Source organism: Sitophilus oryzae, unplaced genomic scaffold, assembly GCF_002938485.1.
Source record: "Sitophilus oryzae breed Bouriz unplaced genomic scaffold, Soryzae_2.0 scaffold_165_pilon_pilon, whole genome shotgun sequence".
NCBI lineage: Eukaryota > Metazoa > Arthropoda > Insecta > Coleoptera > Curculionidae > Sitophilus > Sitophilus oryzae.
In genome coordinates, this window is record NW_022146347.1 from 1,608,991 (window position 1) to 1,622,206 (window position 13,216).

At 31.1% G+C, this 13,216-nt stretch overlaps 1 protein-coding gene across 1 annotated transcript in view; it reads left to right on the forward strand.

The window, feature by feature from the left end:
• LOC115880851 (monocarboxylate transporter 12-like) overlaps positions 1-11,259 on the forward strand; it is a 71,724-nt gene extending 60,465 nt beyond the window's left edge. The window contains exons 4-5 of the mRNA XM_030898165.1: positions 1,328-2,214; positions 10,502-11,259. Of these exons, the coding sequence (XP_030754025.1) occupies positions 1,328-2,214; positions 10,502-10,797 (1,183 nt within the window). The 3' untranslated portion in view covers positions 10,798-11,259. The remainder of the gene's footprint in view (positions 1-1,327; positions 2,215-10,501) is intronic.
• The last annotated feature ends 1,957 nt before the right edge of the window (positions 11,260-13,216 follow it).

The following is a 13,216-nucleotide window of genomic DNA, read 5'->3' on the forward strand; positions in this document are numbered from 1 at the left end:
TTGGTATGCCCCGTTCCAGTTACGTATTGCTACTCGCAAACTTCCCTGCTTGAGGTTTTTATTGTTTTGCCATCAGGAGATAAAAAATGAATGAATTCAGTCGAATCTATTGGGAACTAATTGGGTTACCCCTTACACACTATACCCATATATAACACAACACAATCCTATAGATATCTTGAGGATATCCATAGGGATATAAGTAAATATCTTAGGGATATCCAAAAACTAGAGGAGGATATTTATGGGTTATCCAAGTGGGACAAAAAAAGTCAACTTCAAGACATCCCTAGGCAAGCCTTTTACGATTATTTGGAATATTTCTAGGATAATACAAAGATGATGTTGGGAGCATTATAGAACATTTTAGGACATTATATGAGGGCTGTTATTTGACAATACTTACTTCATCCTTAGTTTATAGTAAAAACGTTCGCGATTTAGTTTTATTTTCGACATTAGTTGTAGTTAGGATAGAATTTCTGCTAGAACAAGGCTAGAACTATGAGTATAAGAAAAAACTAGCAGTCAAACTCAATAGTTTTTATTTAGTTTCAGTAATTTTAAACCCATCCAATATCGACAAGCGACCGGATTCACCTCGAATTTCACTAAATCAAAGAACTAGATAATACAACTACAAATAGGTGTATCAAACCAAACCAAACTAATCTATTTGCTATATGTATTTCGTTAGTTCTTTAATAAAAAATATTGTCCTCCTTATTCAGTTTTATTAAAAGAAACATACATCTAGTGCTCTATTATGAAAATATATTTTCTTAAACTTTTTTAGCTTCATTTATAATATAGGGTGGTGACAATTTCGATGCTCAACATTGGCATCTGTGAAACTACGAGAGATTCGAATTCGGTTAAATGGGACAAAAGTTGCGTAATTAGGAGTTTGACAAACACTTATGAAGAAAACCCCGGTATCTTGATTAGTTTCGGATTTATGTAAAAAAAATGAAAATAATAGGTTTATTTTAAATGACAATATCTTCAGAACTATTGTATCTATTGCGACGTAAGTCGGTAGTTTTATATTTTTAACCTCGGCCAATTAAATGCCGTTTTCAGAAAATTTCTAAGTCTTCTTGAATCGAATAACAGCCAAGTTTTTGTTTTCTTATTAAAAAATGCCTAAAAAAATCGTACCTTTGTTACCCTGGTTTACGGTAGTTAAAATTGGTTTCAAATTTTGAAAAGATATCTTACAAAAAATGTCAACAAAGAATATCGGAAATTCCGCATAAAGATTTTTATTTACATACCATTTTTCCAATGCAGATACTAGATACTAATGACTCCGTTTATATTTTAGGCCATTACAACCAACAACACTCAAAAACCTAAAGGACGACGAATTGGGCGAAGAATTGGTCTCAAACCCCACGAAACTCTCATCAGCCACAAAAGCAAAAATTGAGGAAACCGTGAACAAAATGAACAAACAAACTAACAACAATTCCGATCAGGACAAAATGTACGACGTCTATCACACCATTCACGCCCCATCCAGCATCAACTCCGAATACCTGAAAGAAAAAAGGTTGAGCGTCCCCTTCATCACGCAAAACGACAAACTAAAATCGGACAAGTCAATTTTAACCAGAGGTCTATCCAAACCGAACCTGAGTCTGAGGAAATCAATTCTAGCTTTGAGCAACGGTGACAAAATCAATAGACCTATTTATAGAGAGGATATTTTCTTTGGACAGAGCTTGACGAGGTTGCCTCAGTACACCTCGCAGGGCTCCATAGCTTATAATTTGTCGGTGACTAGGTTACCCACTAAAAACGACATATTAGAGGAAAAAGCGAATTCGTGCAAATGCTGTCCAGAAGCTGTAATAAGAGCGCTCACGACCATGTTGGATTTCAGCCTGTTAAAAAGTCCCTCCTTCATCATCTTATCTGTGGGAGGTTTCTTTACCATGATGGGTTTCTACGTGCCTTTCATGTACTTGGTGGACAGGGCGACGGGGCATATGCCCAAGCAGACGGCTGTGTTGCTGGTGTCTTCTATCGGTATAGCTAACACGATTGGAAGGGTGTTGTGTGGACTTCTTAGTTCGTTTCCTGGTGTTAACGCGTTATTTGTGACGAACGCTGCTTTGACGCTGGGAGGAATAGCTACCATTTTTAGTGGACTGTCTTTGTCGCAGGAGTACCAGTTCTTCTACACAGTCGTATTTGGATTGGCGATATGTAAGTATTCCAATATATTACGTCATAATTGATAAAGCTCAGACACTACTTGATATAATAGTCCAGGAGGCAGTGAAGATTTTTGGTGCTTATTTTCACAGTCAGCAAACACCAATAGAATTATTCGTAATTTTGTCAAACCCGCACAAGTAAGCGTTTATGGAAAATGTTGCATCTAGGGTTGGAACCTTATTTTTCACAGTTAGAGATTAATTTTACTACAGATGTAATTTATTATATTAATGAAATTTTTTAAAATAGTTTATTTTTTTTTCTACACAAATTTTCCTACAAAAAAAACTGGCACTACGATAAAAACCGGCAACACTGTATGCCGCTTTTGATTTTGTCTCTCTGTCTGTCAACCGGACATTTATATTATTCTCTGTCTTACACGTTAAAATCCAAACCACACTTCTATAATGACCAAATAGGTACGTACACCCATGGCCGGTTTTAAGGGCCATTGGGCCCCAAGCGGTTTTTTTTTCGGGCCCCCCCCCTATCCTACGTTTGTTATACATAATGATTGTGGTTAGGTTTGTAGTGTGTTGTACGATATACTAAATTATCTACGTAAAAAAAAGTTGCAACGAACATAATGTATTTTACCCCAGTCAAATTAGTTTAAAAAGGTCCATCGGCGGAAAAAAGTCCCACAGTTTTGGAAATGGTTTTAAACGATTCCGAGGGAGTTAAATGTCAAATTTTTCACTTTTTTGCTTATATCTCGGAAACTATGACATCTACTGAAAAACACTCCATACACAAAAATAAAGCTGACAAAATTCTCTATAAAAATGGTTCTATACATTTTTGTTCCCGGATTTATGATTTCCGAACTATGCCCTTCATAAATTTGGATACTAAATTAAATGGGATATACCAAATCCGTACAAATACATTTCTTTTCATTGGACGTTTTTCGTTCAAATAGCGTTGAAGAAATACGATATCATTATTTTTTAAGTATGTATTAAGTTTAACTTTTAGTATATACTGTGATTTTATAAATTTTAGACGTGATACGTTCACACCAATCTTTCCTTGACTGCGCAAGTTATTTGTTAACATAAATAATGTTTTCTGTTCATTTATTTTGCTTTATATTTTGTGGTAATTAAAAGAATCAAAACCAACATGTACAGGGTGGGTCAAATTCGACGCTTTTAAATGGAAACACCCTTTTCTATAGGAAATAGACAAAAACTAATATCGGTGTCTGGAGCTCAATTTTTGTCAAAAACATGATGGTGAAAACCGCATATCGATATCTGTTACCCTTTCGGAGTTACGGGGTGTTTTTCAAAAATATGCAATTTTAATAAATCGCTGTAACTTTTTTGCTATGGAAAATTTTGTATTTTTATGAAAACATTTCCAAAGTACCTTTTTACGTAGAATTTAATGGTTTAAGTATATATTTTTTTAAATTAATATTTTAAGAATTATCAACAGAAAATTTGATTTTTTATATGGGACACCCTGTATATTTTTAGTTTATTGAAAAGAATTTAAAATTACCTTTCTAAAAATATAACACACTTGATATTTTGCTCGATTTCTCTTCGAGATATAGAGTATGTAAAAGTTTGCCCGTTTTAAATGAGTAGGCTTTGAACGGCACCGGCTATAATGCAAAAAATTCAAGCTGTGAGTATCAATTAAAACGAAAATAATATTTGTTATGAGAGATACAGAATTTTATAACAATTATCTATCTATTTTATAACGATATCTAATAACAATAAAAATAAATAGCAAACCAAGACATGAGATTTTGCTACACGTGTTCGACATATCAACCGTCTTCTGTTATGGACAGACGGGGCAGTTTTTGAAAATTTCTCGCGGAATTCATTAACGCAGTGGGGGTGAAAGATACCCTCTCATAACTGCTAAGTATTTCTAATTCTTGTCTAGATTATACGGAATAAGGAACCTTTATTCTTCCGCAAATATATCCATAGGATTAGATCCATGGGCACTAAGTCAGGCGGCCTCGACGGCCAACGGCTGGGATCTTGGTTAGTTATTCAATTATTCTTGAAATTCGCTGCAAAAATTTGCTGATAACATCAGCGTTCCGAGGCGGTTCGTCGTCTTGCTGGAAAAATATGTTTTCGAGCTCCATCAATAAGGCGTCCAAAGCCTACTAGTTAAAAGTGGCGAACTTTTAAAAATTCTGTATTTCGAAGGGGATTATAACAAAATATCAAGTGTACTATATTTTTGCAAAGGTAATTTTAAATTCTTTACAGTTAATTAAAAATATAGAGAGTGTCCCAAATAAAAAATCAATTTTTCTGTTGATAACTCTAAAATTATTAATTTTAAAAAAATTATACTTAAACCATTAAATTCTACGTAAAAAGGTGCTTTAGAAATGTTTTCATAGAAATACAAAATTTTCCATAGCAAAAAAGTTACAGCGATTTGTTAAAAATGCACATTTTTGAAAAACACCCCGTAACTCCGAAACGGTAACAGATATTGATGTGCGGTTTTCACCATTATGTTTTTGATGAAAATTGAGCTCCAGATACCGATATTAGTTTTCGTCTATCTCCTATAGAAAAGGGTGTTTCCATTTAAAAGCGTCGAATTTGAGCCACCCTGTACATAATATATTAAAGAACCAAAATAAATAATAATACATTTATAAATTAATAGTGAATTATTATGATTCTGAATTAATTTTTGTGTTGGAAATAAGAAATATTCATATAATTCTTCAATTCAAAAATCTTATAATGAAAATTAAAGCACCTTATCTTTAATCACATATATTTTTTGTAATTTAAATTTGATAATATACGTTATTATACAAAATTAAAAAAGAGTTTGAAAGACCTACTAAAAAAAAGACGGATGAAAAAATAGACTTAGACCTATGAAAAAAATGTATTCAACCAATTTTGTAGAGAATTTCCTAGTTTTTTTTTCTAGGCTTTCTAATTTTTTATATAAAGTGTCATATTTTCCGAGATATAAGCTAAAAAGTCATAAAAGTGGCATTTAACCCCTCCCCTCTCCTCGAGCTCATCGTTTATCTTCGGGGACTTTTGACACATATCAGCACAAGTCTAGAGGAATCAATTAAAACCATTTTCAAAACTGTGATTTTTTCCACCGATTTGTCTAATTTGACTGGGCTATTAAACATTATATAAAAAACATTTTAAATAATATTATACAACATTTAACGCAAAAATAAAACATTTATAATTTTTGAACAAAACATAAAAGAAATAACTTAATAAATAAACAAAATAAAAATTTGGGACATTGATCAAATGTGTTTCTTTCTACATTTCTCATTTGTAAACTGGTCAATTATTAAATTGCAATCTAATTTTTCGATATTTGATCCTTCTATGATAATATCCTTCTATACATCTCCTTCTACATTCGACTTACATGTATTTTTCAAGATGTTGGGAGACTCTTCAAATGCTATGTCATCGATATTGCTAAAAAACACTTAAAACGTTCGTTGACAGTGTGATAGCTTTTAGTTCGTCTTTCAAGATCTTGAATTATGGAGTCGTATTGCGTAATGGGCTTCCACCTTAAACTTCTTTTTGCCACTTAGGTGAACTTCATTTTCTTTTGATTCATTGAAAAATACTTTTCTTTTTCTAGTTCGAGAAATATCTTCTTTATAGGTAGCGTCATCCACTAAACTCGCTGCCTCAATTTCGATACCGTCAAAATTTCCACGGAGTGTTTGAACAAATGATACCAGTGACTTCAATAACTCGATGCTAGTAAATATATTTAGTGATGGATCTTGCAAAGCTTTGCTCGTAGCATTAACTTTTTCTAAGATTTTAAACCATATGGTAGTCAACAATGCAGGTTCGAAATTTTAGTTAAAATATTTACTTTACCTTTTTTAAAAGACCATTTATTTATTAACTTCTTCATTTTCATATTTAGATTTTTTTATAACCGAAATACGGGCCCCTTCGGGTCCCGGGCCCCCAAGCGGCCGCTTGTCCCGCTTTATGTATAAACCGGCGCTGGGTACACCTTAGACAAGGAAAGAGAGGGAACGGGTAACACGCATATTCTCCCGTGATCGGATAGTGAGGCCAAAATTCGATCGGCGGCCATACTTTGGTGACAAGATTTCGAGGTGACACGGAGCGAATTTTTATGTTTTTGTGACAACTGTTTTGTTTTAAATTTATAAACTGTGTTGTTTAGTATGGTGAGATGTTCAGAGTGTGGCTGCAAAGGCCGAAGCGAGAAAAAAGTGGCTGGAATTACATTTCACAGGTAAAAATTGATACACAACTTTTGTTATGTGGTCATAAAATGTACATTTTTTTCATTATAGCAGTAAAAATATGTAAAATGCTTTTAATATGTCTTGTACCACATCCAAACCAAACTATTTTTAATAATTCCAAGTAGTATTTTCAATATCCTGTATTATAATTAATGTTTGAAACTATAAATATTGCTACTCAGACCGGATTTCATCAGTGGCGTAGGGAATTATAATCAGAGAAATACAATTTCTGCAATAAACATTTTTTTATATATTTTACATGTAAAAAAATGTATAAAGTATTGTTATCAAATATGTAAAATAATTCTAAACTATAAAAAAATGAAAAATTCTAGTGATAAAAAATCTATATGTATAGTTATATACGTTATATATATGTATAGTACCAAGATTTGTTGGGGGTGGACAAACTTGTGGTGGGCTACTTGTAACTACATACATATATTTTTTTAAATATTCTTTCAAAAATTTTGCTAATTTAAGTGTATAATAATAGTTTCAGTGAGTAATTAATAAAAATTTAAAAATAAATAAAATAATACAAAGCTTCTAGAATTGTTTTATTTTTGTCTGAATAAATTCGGATATTCTTAAAAATAGAATATTCTTATGATTGAAGGTAACAAATATTAAAAATTACATTATTCATTGAATCCGTACGCAAGTGTGAAGGGTAATGGCTAGATTCATTATTATACCTTATAGGGTCGAAAAAAAAACGACGTCCAGTTGGCTTGTAAATGACGATCGACGACATTCCCCATATAATTTTACATATAAAATGACAGCGATCTTCATTTCATAGCCATCGCTGATGCCGTCTTTTTTCGACGTCGTTTTGTATAGTTTTTATGTCATTTTATATGTAGAATTATATGGGGATTGTCATCGATCGTAATTTACAAGCCAACTGGACGTCGTTTTTTTTTCAATTATACGGTATAATAATGAATCTAGCCAATTCTCTTCAAACTTGCTTACGGATTCAATATTCAATGAATAATGTAATTTTTAATATTCGTTTGTGAAATTGTCATTTCCAAACAAACAAGACGCCGTTTTTTTCGATCATACAGTATATATGTATATACACGTTTAAAATATATGTTATTACATTATTTTTTATTTAATTATACATTATACACACGTTAATAAATAAATAATTGTCTTGATAATCAGAGTCCACTGTGACTGTTAAATAAATTTTGCATTATCGACTTAGATATTCTAATACTATAAAGGTGAGACTATAAAATACAAAATTGTATATGCATTACTCAAAAATGAACGATATATTAGTTTACGTTTTAATAAATATTTTGTACCGTCTAGGTACAAGCTAATTTCTGATGCTACGCCATTGGAGAATTTCGCGTGGTGACAACTTGCCTCACTTTCAGCTGCCGTGTTACCTGTCCCCTCTCTTTCCTTGTCTAAGAGGTACACCATTCTGGCAGTTCATCTTCGTGGTCTGTATTTTAATGCATGCGACAGAGATAAATATAAATGGCCGGTTGACAGACAGAGAGACAAAATAAAAACCGGCGTACAGTATTGCCGGTTTTTACATATGTATGAAAATGTGATAGAAATTGTCATTTATTTATTCACCAACTACACTGGGACAATAAGTACATACAAAAAAAAATACTGCCTCCTGGACTATACCTAAGGTTTGGGAAAAATTAATGATCAGACTCAAATATTTACTACATTCTGGAAAAAAAAATAGAAAATAAATAGTATATTCTCTTCTGCTAATATTTATTAACCATATATAAATTGTATCAATTTACACTGAATTTGTATTGACTTTAGTAAACTGGTGTAGGATTTTGGATTTAGATTTTTTTTCAGAAATGTATCTGCTTGTTTTTGTTTAGATTTAATAAAAATATTTATTGTATTTAAAACTTAGGTATATAAAAAATTAGCATGCAAACCTTTTATGATACATAAGAACTTATCCGAATTAAATAAATTTTATTTAATATTTATTTCAAATAAGATTTACAATGATTTTTTTTTACAAAATTGATTACAATGCGATCAACATGAACCGTAAGGGGGGTCCATTACATACTTTAGTCGGGCACATCTAATTTCTGCCGTATCGAGCGCTGCAGTCGGAATTTTTAATTCAACTGAAATGCACCGAGCCTATAAGCATTTGATATAAATAGACTTATTTAGGACTCCTTTTCTATTTTAAAATTGATAAAACTACGCCAGTAACGCTGTCAAATCATGGAAAAAAAATATATTATTAAGTCTGTGGCACAATCTGTGGTTAAATGAAAACTGTTAAACAAATAACACTAAATGAAAATGAACTTTCTGAAAGATCAATATTTCTATGTTCTTCTCTTTTAAACTATACAGGGTCTGGCAATAGTGCATCGGGCATCTGTATCATAGATCTGTATCGCCTAGAATAAAAACTTGGGAATTTTGTTTAAGTGCAAACCTAAAGTATGTACTAGGATGTATTTCAGGAAAATATTTTAACTTCTATAGGGTGGCTCAAAACAGTGTGAGTGTATTGGGATATTTTTTTTAAACGGAACACCCTGTATATTGTTGCATTTTTGGCTTCCTTTCAGATCATTTTACATAATCCTAAGATATGAGTAAATATATTTCGGTAGTTTCAGAGATATTGATAAATAAATAAAAAATATATATTTTTTAGCCTTTCTGAAAAAAAATATTAAAACTACTAGAACTGTCGTGAAATCAAAACTATATTAGGTATTTACTTTAGATAGTCTGTACTTACTTTGCTATAAATGTGGTAATCGTAAATCATACAGGATGTTCAAAACTACGCCAAATAACTTTCTAAAATATAAAATAATGTTTCCCCATTTTTTAAAAGAACACCCTGTATATTATTTTTTCAATAGATGAAGAATTGAAAAATGGACATTTTTTGTATTTCAAAATTTTTAACGGTTTCGCAGATATTCGCGATTTCATATTTCATATGGCATTTTCGACAGTAAATTTTTATCAAAGCCACCCAATGATTTTTCTCTCCTATTTCATCGTTGAAAGAGCCATATGAAATAATCCTGCGTGTATCTGCGAAACCATGAATAATTTTGAAATACTTTAAATACAAAAAATGTTCATTTTTTAATTCTCCATCTAATAAAAAAATAATATACAGTGTGTTCCATTTAAAAAAACAAAGAAAAATTATTTTATAAAAAAAAGTTCGGCGTAGAATTTTGAATACCCTGTATGATTTAAGATTACAATATTTATAGCAAAGTCTATAGACCAATCAATATAGACCATCATAGTGAATACCTAATATAGTTTTGATTTCAGGTCTTTCAGGACAGGTTCTTTTATTTGTAATAATTTTTTAAGGAAGCTTGAAAAATATAAATTTTTTATTTTTTTATTAGTATCTCTGAAACTATAAAAACATATTTATTAATATCTTTGGATTACAAAAAGTGATAAGAAAGGAAGCCAAAAATACAATGATATACAGGGTGTTCCAATTAAAAAAAAATAATCTCAATCCACTAGCACTTTTTTGAGCCACCCTATAGAAGTTAAAATATTTTCCTGAAATACGTCGTCGTACAAAATTTAGGTTTGTACTTAAACCAAATTCCCAAGTTTTTTATTCTAGGAGCTACAGATACTGTATCGATACTTTTTAATCTGACATTACCCTCTAAGTACTGTTTTACCAAATACTACTGATGCGGTACGAATTAAATTATTCTATTAGTTTTAGAAAAAAAATCTATAATTAAGAGTCATATTATATTACTTCATAACATTCAGATAAAAAATTAACTATTTAAATTTTATTCCTTGTTATACCATAAGAAACACGAATCTTTCTAAATGTATATTATGGGAGTTTGGTTTGGTTTGGTTTGGTTTGGTTTTTTTCATTTGGTCTATAATATTTTATACATGTCTAAGAAATGTACAATACTAATCCTTTTTTTAAATTTTCAGCATGTTTCGCATCACTCAGATCCATTATCGTAGTGGATTTACTAGGTCTCGAAAGGCTAACAAACGCTTTCGGCCTCCTGCTACTATTCCAAGGAGTCGCTGCTATCATAGGCGCTCCATTAGCGGGAGCCTTCATGGACTACACCGGCAGCTACAACGCTTCATTTTACCTCTCAGGAAGCATGATCCTGATCTCCGCCATTATGTGCTACCCCTTAAACTGGGTAAACAGGTGGGAGATCAAAAGAAACAAGCAAAAAGCTGAAGAGTTGGAGCAAACGCTAGAAAAAGTTTGATTAAGTGGTATTTTTAGTTGTTTAACGAATTTTTCGGATAAGTGACTTATAATTAGCTCATTATACTTTAATCGAATATGCCTCACGAATGATGAGAAACGAATTTCAGGAGTTTAGCAGTATGTTCAAGTACTATTATTGATCAGGATGTTTATTTGAAGTGGAGAAGTTTACGTAAATTAAGAACGTAATAGAAAATTTCTATAGCCAGCCACATAACTTCGAAAATGTAATTAATGTGTGTTTTCTTTTGCAACACGAAAGGTTGTATAAAAGGAGGAGAAATCTAGAAAGATAATTCTTAAAGTTAGACACATAAAGATAACACAGAGATTAGCAATAATACAAGATTAATAATTCTTAAAGATTATACTTCTTACCCCTTCTTAGCTTCAACCCTTTTTTATTTATTTTTTAGATAAAAAAAGAGATTTGGTATGTTAGTATATGACATAAATTAGGACTGATTGACGTATTCATCTGTTTTTGGTCATTTCCTGTTTAACCATAAATGACCACAACTTTTGATTTTTAAATGGCACCCTGTGTTTATTTTTTCTTTATTCGATAGAAAATGACACTTTGAATAGAAAAACGTATCATATGTCAACTTTTGACATTTTCGCTTAAAAAACATCGCATTTTAAATTTCAATCTAGAGTGCCATGGCTGTGTTAAAAACACTAAGTTTTAATCAAATTGCCTTGGAAAATAGATCGTCTAACGTTTTTCGTGTCTTGCCTTGGCCGGTTAAAAGATGCCCAAATCATATTTTTAAACATATTTCAATTTTTTCAAATGGAAGAATTTTTTACGAATAATTTAATACCACACGATATTGCACTTATTTAAGAAACACCTGTACAATTGTCGTAGTAAACTATTGCATTAATACATTTTAAATAAACATTCTGAAGAGTGATAATTAATTTGATAAGTACCAAAGAGATAATGTGTAATAATTTTATCAGAAGAAATAGATCTTAAATAATGTTAAAATATGTAATGTTCTGCGCATTATAGTTGTATTATTCATCAGAAGTATTTTTCAAAATACAAGGTGTCCCAGTATTCCGCGGACATAGAATTACTATATATATTTTTGGCATCAAAGTATTTTAATTGGCACAGTTTAGGAGGCAACTGTAAAAAATATACCCCAAATGTTAATTAAGACTTCGCCAACTAAATTATCCTCGCCTACTAAATGTTAACGCTTGATGTAACAAGAAATATTATATGTACGTCAGCTTTGGAAAAACATTTTTCTTCTCAAAAACTATGCGAGGTGGTTTCTTTTCTTTGTCCACTATTTATTACATTCTTTATAAGAAAAATTATTAATTTCGGCAATGCTTTGAGAAGAAATGCCTTGAGAAGTCCATAACCTGTCCAAATGACTTTGAAAATACTTTATTTCTACATCCACGGAATATCGGGACCCCCTGTTTGCACGGTATATTCAATACCAATAAATTATCTCCAGCATATTTTCCATGATTCGAAAAATAACATAATAATAAAATAACTGTTGACTATATACTGGTCTTGAATGAGCTGTGATATAGGTAACATATATCGCTATTTATATACAATATTTATACTACTCTACATTTAAGTGACCGAAAAGTGTTTAATTAAAATATAATCTTTTACGTTTAGACATCTCAAAATTGAAGTCCTTTTTAATTCTTGGACTCGATCTTGAATCGAATTAAAAGTATCAATACTGAAAATGTCAAGGTCATCATTTATCACAGGTGCTTAAAAATGCCTAAAGATGTTGTTTAAAAAATTCATTTTAATGTTGAAAATGTGATGCAGTTACAAAGTTGTTTCTTATCAAGATTATCTATTATTTACATTCCTTCAAGATAAAAAAGAATAAAGTGTAAGTTAAAAGCGTTAATTATTCTGATGAATAAATTTATTCGATTTTTTACATAACTGATTAAAATATGCAGTTTTTACGTTGTTGAAAAAAATAATTTAAATTAATATATGTAACGTTCCCATTATTGTTGATAGAGAAGAAAATAGTTAGGAATTCTTCTATATAGAAACGATAATATTTTTGGTCACTTATTATTGGCGATATGTTGAGGAGCTGTGGCCAGATGTACATTTATTCAGGGTTTTGTAGTACAAAGTTGTTAAGTAGCTTGTGTAGGTATGGTTCTGTAGAATGAGTGAAGTTGTATAGGAAAGCTTATTGTATGTAAACAGTTATACTGTGTTTAGATTACGAGTCGATTTAGATTACTTGCAGCGCAATTAAAACAGAAATATATGAAATGCTATATCAATCATTGGTCTGGCCAATAAACAATTTAATTTATGGTATTGACATAAATAAAGTATACCGGTTGTCTGAAGTAAGGCGGATTTTCATTAATCTCTCATTCTCTGATACGATTAT